The 25,661-nt window shown below is 40.0% G+C and overlaps 1 protein-coding gene across 4 annotated transcripts in view; it reads right to left on the reverse strand.

Annotated features, from left to right (window-relative positions):
• Positions 1-25,661, reverse strand: part of LOC134352539 (intermembrane lipid transfer protein VPS13B-like) — a 1,085,891-nt gene that overhangs the window by 445,588 nt on the left and 614,642 nt on the right. For all 4 annotated transcript variants that reach the window (XM_063059809.1, XM_063059800.1, XM_063059806.1 and 1 more), the window contains exon 23: positions 1,153-1,387. In XM_063059809.1, the coding sequence (XP_062915879.1) occupies positions 1,153-1,387 (235 nt within the window). The remainder of the gene's footprint in view (positions 1-1,152; positions 1,388-25,661) is intronic.

Here is a 25,661-nt window from a genome sequence, read left to right on the forward strand (position 1 = left end):
GGGTCTAGGAATGCTCAAAAATTTTTCCCATATAAATTAATGGTAATTGCTTCTTTGCTTCACGCCATTTCGGCACAGAAGGTTTCACAGGAATGCTCTACCTTAGCGGGGGAAATACGGGACAAACCAATTTAGCCCAATATACGGTATGTCCCGGCAAATACGGGACAGTTGGCAACCCTATGTTCAAGTTCGACAGTGCGTGACAGGGAATGAGGAAAGGTGCAGATGACTCATATCATTTCTTTGTGGCCCGGTACCGGTCCATGGCCCGGTGGTTGGGGACCACTGGCCTACATTATTCAAACGATGTCCGATATCAGCTCAAGGAACTGCATTTCATCATCCATCTGGACACATTACAGTCCTCAGACCTTAACATTTATGTCAACATCTTCAGCTAACCAGCCCTTCCAGTTGTGTTGAAAGTGGCCAGTTCTGATAGAAGGTCATGAACCTGCAATGCTATTTCAGTTTTAACCTCTCCACAGATACTGCCTGACCTAATGGTAACTTATAGAATTTTGTTTCACACTTCCAAAAATTGCAGTCTTTTGTATTTTACAGTTCCAAAAGAGCTTTTGAGTCTCCTCTTAATTCATCTCCCTCAATTTATATCTCCATCATGCAGATCACCTGCAATTAACAAACCTTCTTATATTTCCTTATAAAGTAGACATTTGTTGGCTGTCTATCAATCTCATTAGTTCTTTTCTTATTTTCTCTCAGCCAAAAAAAACAGCTATCTTCTTTTCATGAACATTCCCTTCGTTCTCTCAAACCCTTTTCCTTTTCTACAACTTAAGACATCCTGATTTCCTAACATTCTTTGTTTAGTCATCAACCAGAAATATGAACTTTGTTACTCTCTCCAGAGACATTGATCAACAATTTCAAGCATTTTCTGTTTTTATTTTAAATTTTCAAAAGTATTTTGGATTTTTTTAAACCACCATGTTTTGGTTTGTGATTCATGAGCAACTGGCTTCACGGAAGGAGCTTCTACACCACAAAACACTTAGTTTAAAGAACAGCAGAATGTACAAATACCTCTTGGCATGACACAAGTTGTTCATTACCCACACTGTCTACTCAAAATTCTGCAAGCAAATGGCAGAAAGAGAGCAGAGCCGGAACAGAAATGGAGCTTACCTTCTTCAAGAATGGGCCTTGAAATTACAAAAGGGATCCCCTGTAGAGGTTCCATGTATTTATGGCCTGCACTGATCACTTTTATCTGGGGCAAGCAGATAACCAAAGTGCCAGGCATGCTTTCTTCAGTATGGTACCAATTCCTCACTGTCCCAGGTATGTCACCAGCCACAATTGTACTCGGTGATGGTAGGCTCTCATTCGGAAGGAACACACAACATGACTGTACCTCCAGCTGAAAGACAACACAATATGTTGAATTAGATCAATTAGATACTGGTTTTTGAACAAGATAAGTGTATAAACTATGGCAAAGAGTTACTGTATTGTACCAACTGTCCACACCAGAACAAGTTTTAATTAGTGAACAATTCTTCTACTATAGCATTATATCAGAAGTTTGTTCAAAATACTAAACCTATTCAACAAACAAATCAGCAAATCTAAAGCCAAGTTAGGATTAAAGGACATGTAAATATTTCAGTATATAAGCACATAAATGAATGCTTCAAAGGTAAATACCTACTTTGAGAGGAAAAGGAAGTCTTGATGTTCCAGGGAAGTACTTTTAAAGTGTTACACTGCATTTATGAAGTTGTAAACCTGAATTTACTGTATATTGAATTTCAATTCCAATATACAGTAAATTCAAGGTTACAATTTCAATGGCCTGCAGAGGTAGGTTAAAGGATCGTGGTGTATAACACCTACATAAAACGTCTGTCATCATACCACAGTTATGAAATTTAACAAGCTACAAAGGATTAGCTGCCAATGATACAGCTCTAGAACATGTAGAACACAGAATATAGAACAGTATAGCACAGGAATAGGCACTTTGTGCTCACAATGTTGTATTGAACCAGATAAATTAGTAATCAAATGGGCAATTAAACTAGTCCCTTCTGCCGATATAATGTCCACATTCCTCCATTTTCCTCATATCTGTGTGCTTATCTAAACACCTCTTAAATACTCCAAATGTATCTACCTCTACCACCACCCCTGACAGTGCATTCAGTAACACTGTGTAAAAAACAACTTGCCTCTCATATCTCCTTTAAAATTACCCCACTCGACTAAATGGAGGCCTTTTGGTATTAGGCATTTCAACCCTGGGAAAAAGATATTGTCTACTCTCATAACTTAAAAAAAATCTATCAGATCTCCCCTTAGCCTCCAATGCTCCATAGAAAACAACTCATTTGTCCAACCTGTCATTATAGCACAGGCCCTCTATTCCAGGCAGCATCCTGGTAAACCACTTCAGCTCACTTTCCAGAATCTTGACATTCTTCCTATAATTTGCTGATTTGAATTGCTGCCATCAGAGTGGCCACTGGTTTAAGTTGCTATCGTCGGAGGGGCCACTAGTTCGAGTTGCTCCCCTCGGAATGGCCGACGGTTCAAGTTGCTGCTTGGAGGGGCCGCTGGGCCCTGATGCTCTTGGAGATTTTATCAAAATTCTGACATACATGGATTGGAATGTAGTTCAAACTACCTGTAATTCACATTGGCCCCTTTCATTTCTGTTTTATTTTCGTGTTCTCGCCTATTCTTTCTTTCTTGTTGCCAATTGACGGGCTGGGAGTTTGGGTGATCTGTTAGTTTTTGTGTGAGGGAGGGGTTGGGTGTGTTTGGGGTTTGGTGTGTTTGGAGTTTGTGAGTTTTTATTTCTTTCCTTTTTGTGCGGGGTATTGATATCTTTCTTTTAACTACTTATATAGTTTTCTGTATTCTATGGCTATCTGGTGCAGATAAATTTCAGAGTTGTACTCTGCATACATACTTTGACAATAAATGAACCTTTGAAGTGGTGACCAGAACTTAAAAGCTGCAAAATAACTTCCTGATTTTTGGACTCAATGCCTTGGCTAATAAAGCCAAGCACGCCATATGTTTCTTAACCACTCTATCAACCTGTATAGACACTTCCAGGGGGCTGTGCACTTGGCCCCTAGGATCCCTCTGCACATCAACACTGTGAAAGGACTTCACCTTAACAGTGTACTGTCTCTTTACATTTGACTTACCTAAGTGCAACACTTCACATTTGTCCGGATTAATCTCCATCTGACATTTCTCCAACTATATCTGCAGTAGTCTACATCTCATGTATTTTTTGCTAGTCTTTCACATTATCCACAACCCAACCAATCTTCATATCATCCTATCTTACTAACCAACTCATCTACATTTTCATTCAGGTCATTTACATACATCGTAAACAGCAGAGGTCCCAGTACAGAGCCCTGTGGAATATCACTAATGACAGACCTCCAGCTGGAATAACTGCCTTTGATCACTGCCCTCTATCTTCTATGGACAAGCCAGTTCTGACTCCAAGCGGCCAACTCACCATAGATCCCATGCATCCTAATCTTCTGAATAAGTCTTCCATGAAGGACATTGTCAAATACCTTACCTCAACCCATGTAGAAAACATCCACAGCTCAACCTTCATCACTCACCCTCATCACTTCATCAAAAAACTCAATCAAGTTAGTAAGACACGACTTGCCCCGCACAAAGCCATGCCGGCTTTCACTAATCAGGCCATAGTTTACCAAATGCTCATAAATCCTATCCCTATGAATTCTCTCCAGTAACTTCCCTACCACTGATGCGAGACTCACCAGTCTATAGTTTCCAGGATTATCCTTGGTTTCCGTCTTGAACAGTGAAATTAAATTAGCTATTTGCCTGTGGCTAGAGAGAACAAAGAGATAGGCCCTAGCAATCTTTTCATTTACCTCTTTCGATAACCTGGACTGTAGCCCATCAGGCCCTGAGAACTTATCCACCTTAATGCTCTTTAAGAGACCCAAAACTACCTCCTTCTTTACTTTAAAATGTCTTAGCATATTAATACTCTCGGCACTGATCTCCCTATCCTCCATGTCCTTTTCCTTGGTAAATACTGATTTAAAGTACTCATTAATGACCTCACCTATATACTCCACATCCAAGCAAGCATTTCTCCCTTTATCGTTGAGCGGTGCCACCCTTTCCTTAGTTAGCCTCTTGCTCCTGATGTATGTCTAGAATGCCTTTGGATTCTCTTTTATCCTACTTGCCAATGACATTTCATAGCCCCTCCTGGCTTTCCTAATTCCCTTCATGAGATCTTTTCAGGCTTCTTTATAATCCTCAAGGGCTCTGTTTGATTCTAGCTTCCTGTACTTTACATACAGTGAAGCATTCCCTTTTGCAATGCACCAAAGCCAAGATGACACAGATAATCAAGTAAGCAGTAAGATGTCTAGGGCTGTAATAAGTTGCATGGAGTGCTGGGGAATAAGCCCAGGAAAAGGGGATCAGGGTAGAAAGGGGGAGTGAATTGGTCAGGGTGGAGACTGATTGTAGACGTAAGAGGAATGTGTGAAAATGTTTGGTGGGGATGGTCAAGTGAATCAGTCGATGGGGAGGGAGCTAGCGGCAGAGATTGGGAAAAGTTGATTGGTGGGTTGAGAAAAGTAATGTTTGGAATTTAATGTTTGGGTAGCCTCCAACCTGATGGCATGAACATTGACTTCTCTAACTTCCGCTAGGCCCCACCTCCCCCTCGTACCCCAGCTGTTACTCATTTTTATGCACACATTCTTTCTCTCACTCTCCTTTTTCTCCCTCTGTCCCTCTAAATATACCTCTTGCCCATCCTCTGGGTCACCCCCCCCCCGTCTTTCTCCCTAGGCCTCCTGTCCCATGATCCTCTCGTATCCCCTTTTGCCTATCACCTGTCCAGCTCTCGGCTCTATCCCTCCCCCTCCTGTCTTCTCCTATCATTTTGCATCTCCCCCTCCCCCTCCAGCTTTCAAATCCCTTACTCACTCTTCCTTCAGTTAGTCCTGACGAAGGGTCTCGGCCTGAAACGTCGACTGCGCCTCTTCCTATAGATGCTGCTTGGCCTGCTGCGTTCACCAGCAACTTTGATGTATGTTGTTTGGAATTTAATGCAAGCTTGTTGGGGATGATCTGGGGAGAGGAAGTCTGTGCTGTTGGCCAGAAGTGGACAGATAATGGGGCCCACTTTTCAAAGTAAAAATATTAAAGGGACCGTCCTTTTAAAGTTAGGCTCTGAGTGCTGGACTGAAACCTGTTCAACCCAATCCCCTTTTAAACAGCATGTAGAAGCTGGCCCTAAAGGTTGCATGAAATCCTCCTCCTTCAGAACCATCCAGCATACAATTTGGACCATTCTAATGCAAAGGAAGGTCCAGAAGTGTGGAGGATGCATCTTCTACATCTTGGGTCCTCCATGTGTTACAATACAGTAATTGTAGAAAATGACAATCATGAGTTAAGTCCTTGACTTTTGGTCGTCTTTAATTTTCCACTGAGCAGCAAGGCAGCCAAATTCATGATGATGCACAATTTAATTTCCAGGCAACATCTTACAAAATCAACACCAACATACTAGATCCTGACTTTGGCCAGTGATTCAGAAGAGAGTGCTCAGTCATCAGCTGCTTCTGCACAGATTCACCATCCTCTGACTAAACAAATTTTTTCTCATCTCTGTTCTAAATGGATGTCATTCTATTCTGAGGCTGTGCCCTCTGGTCAAAGATTCCCACACTATAGGAAACAGCCTTTCCACAACTAATCTATCTTCGCCTTTCAATATTTGATAGGTTTCTGTGAGATCCCCCCATCCTTCTAAACTCCAGTAAGTACAGAGCCATCAAACACTCCTCATATGTTAAACGTTTCATTCCTGGGATCATTCTCATGAACCTCCTCTGGGCCATCTCTGAAGTCAGCACGTTTTCTTAGATAAGAGGCCCAAAATTGCTCAAAATACTCCAACTGCGGTCTGACCAATGCTTTATAAAGCCTTTCCATTACATCTTTCTTTACGTGTTCTAGTTCTCTCACAATGAATGCTAACATTTCATGTGCCTTCCTTACCACAGACTCAATCTGTAAGTTCACCTTTAGTGAATCCTGCATGAGGACTCCCAAGTCCTTTTGCACCACTGATTTTTTAATTTTCTTCCTATTTAGAAAATAGTCCTTGCCTTTATTATTTCTGCAATGTGCATGGCCATGCTCTTCCTTATACAATCAGGCCCCGCATAACGCTGATTCATTACAACATGGTTATTCAATTCTTTACTGAAAATTTTAAAGATGACAAAAACTCATTCTAAACAACACTTAAAACTTCCCAAGAGCAGCCACTCTTACAGTAAAAATTCAATCAGCCAGTGAGAGTGCTATACATCAGCTCTGAGCCACTCACAGCCAATCACGTATTAGTTCATGCTGTGCTTCTCCCCGCCCCCCACTTGTGTAACCATTCTTGTTCCCCCGTCAATTTATTCCATTTTCTTCACCCATAATGTCCAGAAAACCACTGTAACTTCCAGTAAGAGTAGTACATCTAAGATGTCTAGGAAAATTATTAACATGGATGTGAAACTGAAAGTGATACAGCATTTAGAAGCTGGTGAGTGTAAGGTTGATGTTGAGGCCTCTTTGAAATTGGCTACATTGACAATCAGAACAATTATAAAAAATGCAGACAAGATAAAAGTTTCTGTAATGACAATCTCAAAATTATCATCAATGAAAATAGCCATTCAAGAAGCCATTTGTTTGAAAAAATGGAAGATAGACTAAATATATGGTTGGAAGACCAAACACAATGAAACACGCCCCTAAGCCAGCTGATAATAATGGAAAAGGCAAGAAGCATCTTGCATCATATTCAAGAAGAAGAAGATATGTCGGTAACATTCACAGCCAGCAGAGGTTAGTTTGGTAAATTTAAAAGCACAGTAACCTCCATAGCATATGTATCTCTGGTAAGATGGCCAGTGCAGACAGCAAGGCAGCCCAGGGTTTTCCTGCACCACCGAAGGCCATAGTCGAAAAGGACAATTATCCTCCCGAGCTCATCTTCAATATTTTGGAAAAGAATGCCTTCTAGTACTTCCATCTTCCAAGAAAAGAGACATGCATCTGTATTCAAGATTGCAAAGGACAGGTTAACTCTCTTGCTAGGAGGCAATGCTAAAGGTTACTTTAAGTTAAAGCCTCACTCTGAAACACCACGAGTAATGAAAGGCATTTTAAAGTCAAGTCTACCAGTGATTTGGAAATCAAACAAGAAAGCCTGGGTGTCAATTGATGTTTTCCAAAATTGGTTTGTTTCACATTTTTGTCCAACAGTGAAGCAGTATTGTGAGGAGCATGATCTTGAACCTAAAGCATTCTTGGTGCTGATAATGCTCCAGGCCACCCTGAGAATCTTGACACACTTCAGACCTGCACTCCTGTAGAAGTGGTTTACCTTCCACCCAACACCACTTCATTACTCCAACCAATAGATCAAGGAGTAATATCGAATTTTAAAGCCTACTACCTTTGTTATGAATTCAAGCAATTTAAAGAAGAAACTAAAGGTCAAGACAAACAATCCGTCAGGCAATTTTGGAAAAACTATAATGCCATGAAAGCTGCAGACAATATCACAGCAGTCTGGGATGAAGTAACTTCAAACTGCATGAACGGATTCTGAAAGAAGCTATGGCCAGAAACATACAACAACGTCCTAGGATTTCAGGTGGAACTAATCATCCAAGATCAGTGAACTGGCCAATGAAGCGGGATTAGAGGATGTTAATGATGATGCTTTTAAAGAGTTACTGCATTCTCATGGTGAGAGCCTTAAAGTGCTTCGAGAATTGGCAGAGCAACGCATCCTGGGTGAATCTGAGGACATGGATGTAGAGGAGGAAACACAGGCAAGAAACTCTCATCACAAAATTCCTCAGCACCAGCATCACCACAATTACACAGATCATGAACCAGTTCATCGATAATGACCCTGAATGGAAGCAAAGCAATAAGGCAAAGAGAGGTGTGCTCAACAGGATTTCCTGCTACCGAGAACTGCTTCATGAGAGGAAACTTAAGAAAAGGCAATTAAATCTCAATGCCAACTTGACGAAGAAGCCAAGGTTTTAGGAGGACCTACAGCCTGGTCCCTCCTCTAAGACGTTACCACCACCTGCTTCCCCCGCTGCTGCTGCGCTGTTGCTATTCTACTGATGTACAGGTTAAACCTATTTACGTGTTTGTTATTCCATGAAATAATGTGTATATCTCAGGTTTGATTTTTTAAAAATCAGGCACACATGTCCATTTACGTAACGTTACAATGAGCCCGCATAACGCTCGTTTACATAGTGCTCTGTCTCCAAGGACCACATCCTCAGCATTAAGTGAGGGTACAATATTCCACCTGCCACTTCTTTGCTCATTCCTCCAATCTGTCCTTCTGCAGACATCCTGCTTCCTCATCTATCTTCATATCACATGCATACTTGGCCACAAACCCATCAATTCCATCATCCAAATCACTGACATACAATCTGAAAAGAAGAGGGGGTCCTAATACTAACCCCTGAAGCACTCCACTAGTCACCAGCAGCCAACTAGAAAAGGCCTGCTTTATTCCAACTCTCACCCTCTTGTTAGTCAGCCAATTTTCTATCCATGTTAGTTCCATTCTTTTAATACCATAGGTTCTTATCCTGTAAAGCAGCCTCATGGACTGCACCTTCTTCTGAAAATCCAAATAAACAACATCCACTGAGTCTCCTTTACATATCCTGGCAGTTATTTCAAAGAATTCCAAGAGATTTCCCCCTTAGAAAACCATTCGGACCTTGGCCTATTTGTCAAGTGCCTCCAAGTACCTGAAACATCATCCTTAATAACAGACTCCAACATCTTGCCAACCACTGATGTCAGGCTAACTGGCCTATAATTTCCTTTCTTCAACCTCTCTTCTTTCTTAGAGTTATGTGGCATTTGTAATTTTCCGGTCCGCCAGAGCCATTCCAAAATCTAGCAATTCTTGAAAGATCATCATTAATGCCTCCACATTCTCTTCAGCTACTTCTTTCAGAACCCTGGGGTATAATCCATCTGGTCCAGATGACTTATCTACCTTCAGACTTTTCAGCTTCCCAAGCACCTTTGACTTAGAAATCGCAAACACACTCACTTCTGCCCCTGACAGTTTCATATATCCGGCATTCTGCGCATGTCTTCCACAATGAAGACTGACTCAAAATACTTATTAGGTTTATCCACTGTTTCTCTGTCCCCTATCACTACCTCTCCAGCATCAAGAACGTTGGCACTGAACAAGGATCGCTGATCACTGCTTACCATGTTCATATAGACCAAGGTTTGATGTGGTCAACAACCTTGACAAGGAAGAGTGCCTACAAGAGAAAGATGAAGGAATCTCTAGAGATGGAGTGTCTGGGGGACCTAAATGTAGGTTCTAAGAGTGTAGCGATAGCTCCAGCCTGGGACCACACATCACAAAAGAGGGTTTGGCCTAAAAAAAATAAGGCCAATTCAAAGTAACCAATCAGGAATAGGCAATTCAGATCCAATCAGGATTGAGCGTTAAGCCCCACCACGCCCTGCGCACTCGAGAGGGTATATAAGAAGGAGTCTCAAGAATAACTTGTCATTTGACTAACTTGTACCTGAGGAAGATGGTCAGGTTTACCGTTGAAGCGTTGCAATCAGTATCTGTAACTATGTGACTGTTAAGGTCAAAGGATAGTATGGATAGATTTAATAAACAGTCATAGAGCTTCTGTAGTCAGGAAGATGATATGGGATGAGCTGCAGTGTAACAGCAGGGCAATATTAAAAAGGGTGATGAATACAGCTCTGAAGGTGTTATACTTGAATGCATACAGTACATGAAATAGGATAGCTGATCTTATGTTGCAGTTAGAGATTGGCAAGGATGACATTGTGTGTATCATTGAGTCATGGCTGAAAGAAGATTATAGTTGGGAGCTTAATATCCAAGGATACACATTGTATCAAAAGGACAAGCAGGTAGGCAGAGGGCGTGGCATAACTCTGTTGGTAAAAAAATGATATCAAATCCTTAGAAAGAGGTAACAAAAGATTAGAAGATGTAGATGCTTGTGCGTAAGAAACTGCAAGGGTAAAAAGACAGTGATGGGAGTTATATACAGACCTCCAAACAGTAGACAGGATGTGGGGTACAAATTACAACAAGAGATAGAAAAGGCATGTTAAAAGTGCAATATTATGATAGTCATGGGGAAATTTTAATATGCAGGTAGATTGGGAAAATATGCGAAGTACTGGTTCCCAATAGAGAGGATTTGTAGAATGCTAAAAGGTGGCTTTTTAGAGCAGCTACGCTTGAGCCCACTAGGGGATCAACTATTCTGGATTCGGTGTTGTGTCATAAACCAGAATTGATTTGGAAACTCAAGGGAAAAGAACCCTTTGGAGGCAGTGATCATAATATGATATAATTCACCCTGCCATTTGAGAAGGAGAAGTTAAAGTCAGATATATTAGTATCACAGTGGAGTAACGGGAATTGCAGAGGTATGAGAGAGATGTTGGCCAATGTTGATTGAAAGGGGACACTAGCAAGGATGATGGAAGAACAACAATGGCTGCAGTACTGAGATCAATTCGGAAGGCTCAGAAGATATAAACCATAAAATATAGGAGCAGAATTAGGGCATTTGGCCCATCATCTGCTCAACTATTTCATCATGGCTGATCCAATTTTCCTCTCAGCCCTAATCCCCTGCCGCTTCCCGTATCCCTTCATGCCCTGACCAATCAAGAATCTATTAACCTCTGTCTTAAAAACACATGAAGACTTGGCCTCCACAGCTGTCTGTGGCAAAGAATTCCACAGATTCACCACTCTCTGGCTAAAGAAATTCCTCATCTCTGTTCTAAATCCTCTATTCGGAGGCTGTGTCCTCTGGTCTTAGACTCTTTCACCATAGAAAATATCCTCTCCACGTCCACAAGGCCTTTCACCATTCGATAGGTTTCAAGGAGGTTACCCTTCATTCTTCCGATCTCCTGCAAATACAAGCCCAGAGCCATCAAACACTCTTCATACGACAAGCCGTTCAATCCTGGAATCATTTTCCTGAACCTTCTTTAAACCCTCTCCAGTTTCAGTACATCCCTTCTAAGATAAGCAGCCCAAAGCTCACAATACTCCAAGTGAGGTCACAACAGTGCTTTATCAAGTCTCAATATTATATCCTTTCTTTTATATTCTAATCCTTTTGAAATGAATGCTGATCTTGCATTTGCCTTCCTCCCCACAACAGTCTCAATCTACAAACTAACCTTTGGGGAATCCTGCACAGGGACTCCCAAGTCCCTCTGCACCTCTGTTTGTATTTCCTCTCCATTTAGAAAATAGCCATCTCTTTCATTTCTTCTACCAAAGTGTATGGCCATAAACTTCCCGACACTGTGCACCATCTGCCATTTCTTTGCCCATTCTCCTAATCTGTCCTTCTGTACCTTCTCTACTTCCTCAAAACTACCTGCCCCTGTATCTATCCTCATATCATCTGCAAACCTATTTCTGCTCATATGTCAAACAAGAGAAAATCTGAAGGTGCTGGAAATCCAAGCAACACACACAACACAACAACACACTCTGCTCATATGTCTTATGGTCTAATGGTCCATATGGAGATAATTGGAGATCAGGGTGAAACCTGGTGAAACTGTGCAGCAGCTGTGCCACCCATCCCAATCAGTGACAAGTTTTGTCCCTATTTAATAGTTGCACAAAGGAAATTAACATCAAAAAGCAGACAGAATAACTCCAGTTCAAATAAAATGGGTTGATGGTGCCTGTGGTTTGGTGCACCAAAGGGTCTACTTTCATGCCATATCTTTGTTTGACTACTCATAATGCCATGAACAATGCAGAGCAAGTGTTATAGAATTTGATTGGAACACAGAGCTTGAAATAAGAATAAAGAGAAGCAAAAGATTTACGAACATCTGAGGCTGAATTGTAAGAGAGAATGAACATTTATGTACATAAAAAACAGGTGTTTTTGATGGACAGTCGACGCTTTTGGTTGACTGGAACAACTCAATCTGTAACGTTGACTATCCATTTCCTTCCATAGATGCTGCCTTGTCAAATGAATTCCTCCAGGACTTTTCTGTTTCTCCAGTTACCAGCATCTGCAAACAGCTATGTCCGCATTAGTATTGCTGATCTTTTTAGAGGGTCATGGAACGACTTATTTCCCAAAGCTGGGGGTCGAACTGTATCTTTGTACACAAAGCTGAGCGAGCTATTACTCACCAACTCTTCTGGCTATAGTTTGTAGGTACCTACTTTGTATCATCAAAAGTTTGCTGTTGTCCTTTCAAATGCTTTAAGGTGCTCAGCAGGACAAGTGGTAAGTCTGGCTGTTCATACAGGCATTAAACTGCTCAGGCTGCATTTCCCAGAATTACTCCAGTGCCGTGAAGCAAGTAGGTAGCCTTAAGTGAAGTTCAACTGCCTTCCATAAAAATTATTTTTATAGTTTCCATTAGGTGGTTCCCGTAAAGTGGTAACAAAACACAATTTTGAATGAGGATGAAAATAAGTTGATATTTTGTTGTAATAAATTGCAGCTGGTGTAGCAACAAGCAGACCAGAAATACCATTTCGATAACTACCAGGAGATGGAATAGGAACGTGCACTGTCTAGGGAATGATGGTTTTGAATCATTACGACATGTCTTGTTCAATCTGGAAAAATTGTTATTAATCAACAATGAGATACTGGATACATTATTAGGTATAAATTGTTTATGCAGTAAATGTGTTGACAAGTGAAGTATTACTAAGATTTAAAACAGCAAACTGTTAACATGTGCACAACAGTGCGATGAGCTGTTATGACCTTTAGTACCAGATTTTTTTGGAACAGACACTGGTAAGGCACATTTTGAACAAACACAACACATCAGTACAGTAACTAGCTTTACTGCCACAAATCTTCAAAAAAATTAAACATCTGTAACATTACAAGAGAGTTTTAAATCCAAAATAAACAACCTTGGATCAATAAACCACTGGTTCAAAGGCATAATTAAGCTTGGCATGTGCCTCAAATAGCATTGTACCAGAAACAAACAAAGGCTTTTAATGTAACAAACTATTTATTTTTTATAATTCAATCTCTATTTTTCCACAATGATTTCTTGTCAGTTTGTTTAAGAAACAATGTACTAAATAATAGCTTTAAAAAAAGAACATTTATGGTGTACATGCCATACTGGCATAAAATCAAAGCTTCCAGCATTATCACAAACTAAGTCATTCAGTAAAGGAAGATTCTGTGATTCAGAGTGCAGCTGAACATATTTAAGGGGGCTGCAGTGTCAGGAATTTCCATCTTGCAAGCCAGAAATTCCAGATATAAACAAACTGACCACTCAACAGTATCCAGAGTGGCAGTGGACTACAAGCCTACTTCGATTTTGTCACTCCAAGTTCCTGCCTCAATATAAAGATCTTCAGTGTATGCCTCTGCATATACCATTAACCAAATCAGCAAGCAGTTTTCACCGCTGTAATTCCTAGCTAGTTGGAACAGTCTTTCTCACACCAATGGGATCTGCTTCAAAAACAATATCCCTGATTAAACCTTTAGAGTTTCAGTCACAGTGATCAAATTCGCAAGCAAGACTCTTCAATTTGATCGCCCAGTCTTGGCTGCGACTTTGGTGCTGAAGGGGCACAATACTGTTTGAGGTAACATCATCCGTACGCACTTTGAATTTGGGACCCATCTTCTCTTACATGGATGTTAAAAGAGCTGATTTGTTATTTGAAGTAACTAGAGTTGCCCCTAGTGCCATGCCCAACTTTTATCCTTCAATGAAAATGGATGATTTAATTATTATCTAAATTCTAGAGGGGGAGTTTCACAGCATTTTCCCCACATTTCTAAATTCTTGGCTTAGTTGTAAATCTCATGGGGGTGTCCTGAAATTGTTATAATTCAAGTCATAATGGAAATGCACTAATATTTCTTCTTATATCCTCACTAAACTGAAATGAAAGGAAACTTGAAAATTGAATCAAATATTTTCACTGCTGAAGTAAAAGCTTCCAGAATATTTTCAAATAAGTGAACTAATCATTCATAAAGTTATATGACATGGAAACAGATCTTTTGGCTCAACTTATCCATGTTGACTGAGGTGCCTGCTGAGTTAGTCCCACTTGATTGCAGTTGGCTCCATCCCTCTGCACCTTTCCTATCCATGTACCTGTCCATATGACTTTTAAATGTTGCAATTGTATCTGCCTCCACCACATCGGCTGGCAGCTCCTTCCATATACCCACCATTCTCTGTGCAAAAAAATTGCCTTCTCAGGTCCTTTTTAAATCCTTCCCCCCTCACCCTTAATTAATCACTTCTAGTTTTAGAATCCTCTATTCTCAGAAGAAGAACATGACCATTCACCACTCCAGTGAAAACAGCACCCAGCTTATCCAATCTCTCGTTATGTCTCAAGCCTTGCACTCCCAGCAACATCCTATGAATATTTTCTGCATTCTCTCTAGCTTAATCACATCCTTCCCATATTGTGAAGAACAAAACCGTACACAACATTTAAGAAAGTGTATTAACTTTATAGGACACTAATTAACAATATGTGGGTGGCAGAGTGGTACAGCTCAGACAGCCATTACCTCACAACTTTCAGTGACCCGGGTTCGTTTTTGACTTCTTTGCCAAGTGAGGCTTGTATGCTCTCTCTGTGACCATATAGGTTTTCTCCACATGCTCCAGCTTCTCCCCACTTTACAAAGATGTCAATAGGTTAATTGGCCACTCTACCTCGCCCCAAGCATGTAGGTGAATGGTAGAATCTCGGGGGCGGGGGGGGAGGAGGTGCAGTTGATGGAAATGTACGAACGTTTGTACGAAGAATAAAGTGGACTTAGTTTAAACAGACACTTGATTATCTGTACAAACTCAGTGTTTAATGGACTGCTTCTATGTCATATGTCTCTGTGAATCATATTTATTTTCTTTATTTGCTGTATTCTAGAATTTTATGATACTTTCATCAGAAGTGGTGATATTGTACATCACCGGGTGATTTAAAAGAACATAATAAAACTGCTTCAGTTAAAAAGGATAAATAATTTGAAGAAAATACTCTATCCAAGCATAGGTAATCATCCAGGATCAAAATACTGTTTGCAAGTCTTCCAATTTATTTCATTCATTTCATCATTGCTTTCTCAAATTAGCTTTTACAGCAGTTGTAGACAGTTCCTGAAAAATATAATGCTGATAATTCATTTTGACTGCAGCCATGAAAAGAGTCATAATATATCGTGCGAACAATTCAAATAAATCTCACATCAGCAGTGAAAAACAAACTACTAGGGGAAATCAGCAGGTCAAACAGCAACTATGGATGAACAGGGTTAGTTATTGTTTTGGCTTGAGGATAGCATCAGGACTCAGAATGGAGAGGGGAGATGCCAAGAATTGGTTATCACATTAGGAGAGTGCTATATACAGAAAATGAACAACCACCATGCACATGCTGAGCTCAAAGGATCCACAGACTACAATAGGTTGGTGAAGCTATCTCTTATCTCAAGCAGCCTCTAAAGAATCAGAACAACTGGCTTCCTTCTCATTCTGTGGGTTCTGAAGATGCAGATAAGGGTACAAATGCAGCTGAGGAGGCAGGTTAGATGGTTTTCAAAGTAGTCCTCACATTTCATCACCTATACAGGTCCTGATACTTCAACTCAAGGATCTAGTACCAAACCAAATGCTCCTTTTCTACCTTAAGTGCCTACCAAGTTCCAAAACACAGTGTTGATACTACTTTTCTTTGAAGAGGGTTTAGCCGCATCCTTGAATCTGTTCCTCTGTCCATATGTCAATCTCTTCTGATGCAGAATTTGAAATAGACATACCAGTGTCCTTCTCAGCAGCCACATCCTGATGTCTGCAAGACTGTACCTCAAATCATGATGTAGGTGGCATCTATCTAGAGGTACAGTGCACCTACAATATTCCCACAGCAAAAGCTCCAGGAAAAATGCAGAAGTAGTACCAGCTTTGACTCTTCTTCATCCAGAAGGAGATGCCCATTTTATATTTGCTTTAAGTAGCATGCAAGCCAATGTACCAAGTAACAAGTCAAAAATAGAGCCAATCTCAGTGAAGACTGGTGTCATATAAGAATATTTAATTGACTCAGTCTTTCTCACGGAAATATTGCATATCACCATCAACAGAATTCCAGTGTGAATAGAAAAAAATCTACAAAACTGATGGGAAACTGTTCGGCCTAGAACCATGATACAGCAGAACCAAATTTACTCAAGCCTCAGTAACCAAGTTTCCTTATGCAGACAACGTTTGCACACACTGGACTGCTTAGCTCCAAGCATTGTTGACTTTTTAACTAAAGCATTGGAAAGGATCAGATATGCATTCAACATCCACAAGACAAAGATCCTCTCACAACAATACTACAATGCACTCTGAAAAAATAAATAAACCTATCACGTATATGATCATGCACATAGAAGCCTGGGGCTTCATTACTTTGATCATTTGCTACTTTCCTCATGACCCTGCTTTACTTTCACATGACAATCGTCCGAAATTTACAACTGATCTGCAGAATATGAGCATCACGGGAAAGATGCCTTTTTGGGAGGAAATACGGGAATATCGCCACCTACAGGTTCTCCTGCAAGACACACAGAACAACCTAAATTATCAAAGTTTCTTCATATTTGCTGGGTCCACATCCTGGAATGCCTAAACCAAGGGTAGCACGGTAGTATAATGGTTAGTGTAACACTATTACTGCCCCAGCGACTTGGTTTCAATTCCACCACGGTCTGTAAGGAGATAATACATTCTCCCTGTGACTGTGTGGGGTTTCCTCTGGGTGCTCCAGTTTCCCGCCACATTCTAAAGACATACAAGTTAGTGGGTTAATTGATCATATGGGTGAAATTGGGTGGCACAGGCTTATGCAGCCAGAAAAGCTTAGTCCCTGGTAGATGGATAGATAGTTATGTGGATGGAAGAGTGAGAGACAGATAGACAGGCTGAGAGATAAATCGTTATTGTGAGTGTACTTTTACCAGAAGAATTGCAACTAACCACGCATTCCCAAGAGTAATTAGGGATGAGCAATAAATTCTGGCCTTGCTAAGAAAATCCACACTCTGATTAAAAATAAGAGCTTTCATTGCCTGCAAATTTGGTCATCTCTCATAATATCAGGTTTTGAACTGCCCTATGCAACCCTAAATCTACCTCAGCAATGGAAAACTACAGACCATCTCCTGCACTACCGTGGACTTGTTTTGTGCTTTCCTTTGCACCCATGTCTTGGTTTGTACAGTTTTTTTCTCCAGTGTCGAACAGAATTTATATATAATTTATGTTCTGTGTGTTGTTGTCCAAACCTACATGCCTATGATATTGCTGCCAGCAAAATTCTCATATTCTTGTGGATATGACAATTAACTGGACTTGAATTGACTTTTCCCAGCTGTATGTCTTGCCCTGTATATATGAAATGCTTGAGGCTGCTGACATTAAAAGGTACTGATGCTATTGCTCCTCAGCAAGCAGCTGTTTTCATATCAACTGAGAACAACATTCGCTTAAAAAATTCAAATGTTCAAGTATTTGCAGTCACTTCTATAAATACGCAATATTGATAATTAAGTGAAATATAATGTATCTTATATTTAAGTAACATTAAGCCAAAAAGTGCCGATCAATGAATAAGCAAAGGCATTAAGATATATGGAACAAAGGAAGATATAGACCAGACAAAATCTAACTGAAGGTTGAAAAAGCAGTAAGAGCTGGTGGCCCACTCCTGTTACTGTACTTCTACTGTTCCTCGAGCAATATAAACCTGTTCTGGAAAGAGAAACGACAGAGGTCAAAGGAGACAAGCATCCTAAAATATTAATAATTATCAGAAGCAACAGCAGACGTCATATATATATTAAACTTCAATTACATGTTGATTACAAAATGCTTCCTTCTAATTTAAAGGTTCAAAGTTCAAAGTAAATTTATCATCAAAGTACATATATGGCACTATATACAACCCTGAGGTTCATTTTCATGCGGGCATGCTCAAAAATGCTATAGAATAATAACCATCACAGAATCCATTAAAAACCATCCAACTTGGGCATCCAACTAGAGAGCAGAAGACAACAAACTGTGCAAATAAAAAAGAAACAAATAATAATAATCAATAAATAAGCAATAAATATCAAGAACATGAGAAGAAGAGTCCTTGAAAGTGCGACCGATGTTTGTGGGAACATTTCAATGATGGGCCAAGTGAAGTTGAGTAAAGATATCCCCTTTTGTTCAAGAGCCAGATGGTTGAGGGGTAGTAACTCTTCCTAAACCTGGTGGTGTGAGTCCTGAGGTTCCTGTGCCATCTTCCTGATGGCAACAGCAAGGAGAGAGCATGTCCTGAGCAGTGGGGTCCTTGATGATGGATGCTGCTTTTCTGTGACAGCGCTCCATGTGGATGTGCTCAATAGTAGAGAATGCTTTCTTGTGATGGACTGCGCCATATCCATTACTCTTTTGTAGGAGTTTCCACTTAAGGGCATTGATGTTTCCATACCCGGATGTGATGCAGCCAGTCAATATATTCTCCACTGCACATCTACATTAGTCTATGAACGTTTTCGATGTCACACTGAATCTCTGCAAACTCCTAAGGAAGTAGAGGCACTGCCATGCTTTCTTTGCAATTGCACTTTCGTGCTGGGCCCAGGACAGGTCCTCTGAAATAATAACACCAAGGAATTTCAAGTTGCTGACCCTTTCCGCCTCTGATCTTCCGATGAGGACTAGCTCATGGACCTCTGGTTACCATCTCCAAAAGTCAATAATCAGCTCCTCGGTCTTGCTGACATCGAGTAAGAGGTTGTTGTTGTGTCATTACTCAGCCAGATTTTCCCTCTTATCTCCTGATTCATCACAAATGTAGTTTTGAACTACGACAGTGGTATTGCGAGCAAACTTGAATGTGACATTGGAGTTGTCATAAGTGTAATGCGAGTAGAGCAAGGTGCTAAGCAAACAGCCTTGTGGTGCCCCTGTGTTGATGGAATGCATAGAGGAGATGTTACTGCCAATCCGAACTGACTGGGGTCTTCAAGTGAGGAAACCAAGGATCCAATTGCACAAGGAGGTATTGAGGCCAAGGTTTTGCAGCTTATTGTTCAGTTTTGAGGAGATGGTGGCATTGAATGCTGAGCTGTAGAAGATAAAGAGCATCTTGATGTAGGCATCTTTGCCATCCAGAGTGTTCCAGGATTGAGTGAAGAGCCAGTGAGATGGTATCTGCTGTGGACCTGTTGCTTTGGTAAGGAACTGGGAGCTGATCTAACTCGCTTCTCAGGCACGAGTTGATATGTTTCATCACGAACCTCTCAAAACAGTTTGTCACTGTAGATGTACGTGCTACTGGGTGATAGTCATGTATTGAATAAAGAAGGAACAAAATATGTTACAGAAAACATGATGAAGTGTAATCTGGTATTTAATGAGTACAGACTGAGATGCAGACTTGTAATATATTTAGGCAATAATTCAGTAATCACTAAAGACAAGAAAAATGTTTAACACTAACACTGCTCTCCTGACACTGATTTTTATTCTATCAATTGTGTAAAGAGTGAGACATTATGGACTATGATCAGTAAGCACAGAGAACTGTTTTGTTTATGATCACAAACCCATATTATAAATATTACTGCTTAAATTCAAACTGATATGACTGAAATTCTACAGTGTAAGGTCTATGAGACATTTTCGCCAACAGGTTTCTTTAAGAGGTAAGTGAAACCTTATGAATTTCAATTTCAAATCAATTTATCATTCTATTCCTGTTCACAGATAGATCTGGGTTGCTGACTACATGTCAGTAAGTTAAAGTAACAGAAATTCAGGAGTTAAAATGTAAATAGAAAATCAACCTATAACTGTAAATCATGTTATAATTCAACACACTGTTCATCAAGGGAAAGAAAGTGAAATAATATGCCAGTAACAGCACTCATGCTGAGGGTCAGATTCTGTTCATGGAAACCATCTGGTTCAGTCCCTTCGAGCCACACCAAATACAAATGATCTTTTAAAAAAATATCCTATTCATTAATGCATCACAGCTGCAACTTGTGTTACTTCATTTTTCCATGGTAACGTCCTTTCTGTTTCAAGGATCTGATTTCAGTTTGGTAGCAACGTATCCCTCCATCAATATTGAACACATTCATGTGTTAAACATAAAGAGTTATTGCAAATTCCTGAAATAGAATCATTTCTTTTTAATTATGGTTACATCAGAACTTGTAAATCCCAAATATATCATGTTCGTCATTTTCTTATATATGTTACGGTTGGAATTATATCTACTGGCAGGTGACTTAATCATATTTTCAGCCTTTAATAGGAAATTAATTTAATTTCAAATAGTGCTAGTTTTTCATACTCTAAACATAGTCTAAAATTCCATTCTTTCATTAAAAACATTTTGTTCATAATATAAATAACTTGTTGAGAATAGATCTGATTTCAACAAGCAGACTTCTACTCAATAACTACTCATTCACAATCCACTAATCCCAGCAATTGCATGCCATATTAATTAACACGCACTTGGAAAGACTTCTCAATGCTGCCTAACTATTGTAATCAAATGTAACAGGCACAACTAAAATAGTGCTTTGTTCGATGCAGTACAAGAAGTACTTGTAACATGATGGCTAACCAAAGATAATGAAGCAGAAGCTGCCAAAATAGTTTAAGAGCTGAAGCATAAACATTAAACTATTCTCAACTATCTGACAAGTTGGAAAATAACGGATGATAAAAGTTTTGGGAAAACTAAAGTAAAATAAGGAATATAAGATATTAACTGTTGCCACCCAACTACTCAAAATGTGAATTAAGTTCAGAAGAATTTGAAGTAGACAAAATAATTATTTCATTAATTTGAAAATTGAACAAAAGGATTGAGCATCAATTCTACTTTGAGTCACCTTTTGCTGCAAATGAAGTCTTTAACCAATGTCTTTTTGTCAGAAAATATGACCTACCATTAGCAATGTAGGTTATAAATTTCAGGATAGTACTCTTTGTAGTTTAGTTGATAATTATAACAATCTAACTAGTAATGTGAATATTATCCATTATACCTTGCAAAGAAGTTCTTTTTTACTATTTGAATGAAGCTTTGTAAAGTGATGCTGTAGTCACCCAAAAACCCTCTTGCAGCTGGCAACAGTGTCCTCAGCGGCAGTATGGTTAAGCCAGTGAAACAAGTTCACAGTCTCTGAAAAGTTATCTCTGTCACTGCTGAGACCTCTCAAGGGAAGGGCATCTTGATAATAATTTAATTATGGCTAGTGAAACCCATTTTTTTTGTCACTGGCCAGAAAGATGGCAAATATCCCTGCATACGAGGTGGCTAATACCAAATAAACTTGACTGCTAGTTTGGAATATCTAATTCAAGTCTTGCCTACACTAGGTTTAACATTATGAAATTAACATTTATCTAAATGAATAAAAATAAACATGAACTTGTCCAAACTTCTGCCAAGACCAACGACAGTTATACCTATAACTAGGCAATTCCAGAGTGGAGTGTTTATGGCAGCCTTCTGCTCACCCAAGTGGGGAGTTCTACCTTGGCCTTCTTGTGGAATCTGAGGATGCAGCATGAATAGAGACTCACAAGCTGAGTAAGTTTGACAATAGGTGACACAGGGCCACATCACTGTCTTTGTCACTTCAGACAACCTCAAGCACTGGCAAAAGTGCAACCTTGAGTCTTGTTAATATGCTGGAAACTGAGGTAACCTAGCTCAGCAAAACATCTGTGATGTTGGAAATGTGAAGGAAAAAAATTCTTCACCAGTGAACAAGAACAAAAGATAGTCATGTCTTAATTTCATTATTACTACTCGACAGCATCATTGGATATTTCTCTTCCTAAAATGTACAAAATTCCATAGCAAATATCTATCTAAAGTTTTGGATGCCCTTGAAAAACAAGGGTAGTACGTCAATCAGGCAAAATGGTATATCAACACTGTGTCTAATATTTCTCTATACAAAATCTGTCATTGCCAATATTAGTATTACATTTTGTCTAGTTGATTGGCTATCACTGGGGACAGTATGTAGGAAAGCCACTGTAAAATTCCATAAGAGTGTCATCAGGAATGGAGCTCCAACAAACTTTGGGAATAGAGAGAACTAAATGCAAAGAAAATAAATGTAACTCATAACGTGGCTCTTGGTTGGTATAAATGATAAAAGTCTTAATAGAGATTGGGAATTCACTGAATTTGTTTACCTATTTTGAAGGTTCAGTCATTACAAGTGTAAACTATCGTTCTCACAATCTGGTCTTTTGCTCCACAATCAATCTGAAATCACCATGCTTCATAAAAGTGACTGACTTTTAAAATGACTGACATCTGATGAGATATACTCCACATTATTTGCAACATTTTAATGATTAATGATAAAGTCAAGGAGGCTTCTAGTAAATCCAATTATAAAGACTTTTGTAGGACCCTAATCATATGTATCACACAAATGATTTTTACTTAAAACTCAATCATGTACACAAACATAGAATTCACTCCCTAATGTTCATCCAGGGCCTTCCATGCATCATTCATCAGAGACAGGGATGGGATTGAGAAGCATTCATCATATATTTGGAGAATATTTGTGTAAAATTCTTTTGTACAACAGAGTTCCACATTTGATATGGGCCACTCACACCAAAGTAGGCTTGAACTGGAGCACTGGCCTTGTTTCAGTATTCACCAAAGTACAGTGACCTTACACAGTGTAGGCCAATGCATACACAGACCTGTAGATAGTTCTGTCCACTTGTAGCTATGAACATCCTTGGATCTACATTTAGCATACCTACTCAACCATTCCCCAATAGACCACGAGCCAACTGACTATCAACTTATGAATCAAAATAATCTTATGAGCTCCATAAGTTTGATTGCATGAACAAACCCATAGGCTCTCAATGGCCCCTTTTGCAGGCATGATCATAGGGAGCACAGGGAGCATACAGCACTACAATGCAGAAATAGTCCTTTCAGACTACAATGTCTGAGCCAAACACGATGCCAAATTAAACAAAATCTTATTCCTATACATAATTCTTATACATCCATCCCCTGCATACTTGTCTGTCTACATGAAAGCCTTTTCAATGAGATTGTATTTGCATCCAATACTAACTGTGGCAGCTTATTCCAGACACACATCACTCTCTGTGTAAAAAAAAATCTTGCCCTGTACACTTACTTTAAAATTTCCCTCTCTGGCCATAAATAAACATATCAGCCTCTGACACTTCAGTGAAAACATCACAGAAAACTTCAGAGATGATGCCTCCTCACTACTACCATCAGGCAGGAGGTACAGAAGTCTTGGCTCCCAGACCACCAGATTTAGGAACAGTAATTATCCTACAACCTTCAAGCTCCTGAACCAAAATGTATTCATTCACCACTGCTCTGAAATGATTGTATGATGTACAAACTCACTTTCAAGAACTCCTTACATTTCATGTTCACAGTTTTATTTTTATCTGCACAATTTGTCTTCTTCTGCACATTGGTTGTTTGTCAGTCTTATATTTTTCATAAAATTCTATTGCAGTTCTTTTTTCCCCTGTAAATGCCTGCAAGAAAATGAATATCAAGGTTGTACTTAGATTGTGAATAGGTTGTATCAAGGTTGACATTTATCTTGGAATGTTCTGTGGCAGATGGAACCGCTCCGCATTTCTTTTCTATGCAGAGCAATGTACGATCTGCTCCCAACACCTGCCAACCTCAGCACCTGGTATGAAGATAAGACAGACAGGTGTGCTGCTTGTGGCAAGAAGGGAACACTTCAACATATTTTGAGTGCATGCAGTGTCAATCTTTCCAGCAGCATGCACACTTGGAGACATAACAAAGTTCTCAAAGTTGTGACAGAAGCGATTGAGCAGAGAGTGCTGCAGCACAACTTATCTCATGCCCCATGCTGCACAGAACATCGCATATCATTTGTGAAAGAAGGCTCCAAGTCAAGGGTGTACAGTGTAGGCTCACGATCAAGCATACTTTCTTCAGCCAATGATTGGTGTGTCAAGGCCAACATGGATGGGAAAGACAGTTTCCCGGAGCAAATAGCTTTCACAACATTGTGTCCAGATATAATCGTATGGTCTGACAGCAGTAGAGAAGCGGTTATTGGTGAACTCACAGTCCCCTGGGAAGACAACATCGATGAAGCCCATGAGCGCAAGTTCACCAAGTATGCAGAATTAAGATCAGAGTGCAGAGACAGAGGGTGGAAGGTCTCAAGCTATCCATTTGAAGTAGGCTGCCGTGGGTTTATTGCGTTCACTCTCCAGAAGTGGCTGCGTGACCTTGGCTTCACTAGAAGAAAGATCAAGTCAACCAGCAGGGCTGTAGCTGAGGCAGCAGAGAAAGGATCAGTATGGGTGTGGACCAAGTACGTCCAGAGGGGCAGATAGTCAGACAGTGTATACCTATCTTGCAAACCCTTCAGTAGTTGCATAGACACCTGAAGAGCAGACTATCTGTTGGATGGAAGTGACTGATAGAGGCAGATGCCAAGTTTTTAAGCTCACCAGTGGGAGGTGGTGCTTTAGCACTGCTGGCCCATGCCTTGAGGGAGTCTTGATCATAAGCGGGCCAAAACTCCTGAAGCCAGGTGGCAGATCAACTGATGATCCCACTGGTGATAGCACAGGACAGTTAACACCTTAGTCCAAGTGTATTTTTAACTCTAGTAACATTTATATACACAATGATAAAAAAAATTCTTTGAACAAAAGGTTGTCCAGTTTCTTCTTATAGTTCATACCATTGAATCCTGACAACATCATAGAAACATAGAACATAGAAAACGTACAGCACAGTACAGGCCTTTCAGCCCACAAAGCTGTGCCAAACATGTCTCTACCTTAGAACCATCTAGGCTTTACCCATAGCCCTCTATTTTTCTAAGCTCCATGTACCTATCCAGGAGTCTCTTAATAGACCCTATTATTTCCGCCTCCACCACCGCCGCTGGCAGCCCATTGCACGCACTCACCACTCCCTGACATCTCCCTCTGTACCTGCTTCCAAGCACCTTAAAACTATGCCCTCTCATGCTAGCCATTTCAGCCCTGGGGAAATGCCTCTGACTATCCAACGATCAATGTCATCCTGGGAAGACCCTTCTGCACCCTTTTCAAAATCTACATATCCTTCCAATAACGAGGTGACCAGAACTAAGCAGCCAAACAAAACGTTTGCATTAAAATGTAACGTGACTTCCTTACTCTTACAGCCATTGCTCGCACCAATGAAGGCAAGCAAGCCATAAACTTTCATTACCACCCTATCTACTCATGTGGCCACTTTCGGAGAGCTTTTCGACTTGCACCTCATGATCCTTCTGCAAATCAGTGCTGTTAAAAGTAAAGTTATTCAAGGCATTCTTTCCCCTTACACAAAGTCAACTACACATAATTGCTCACACTCATATTCACAACATCTCCAC

The sequence above is a fragment of the Mobula hypostoma genome, chromosome 1 (genome assembly GCF_963921235.1).
Source record: "Mobula hypostoma chromosome 1, sMobHyp1.1, whole genome shotgun sequence".
Lineage (NCBI taxonomy): Eukaryota > Metazoa > Chordata > Chondrichthyes > Myliobatiformes > Myliobatidae > Mobula > Mobula hypostoma.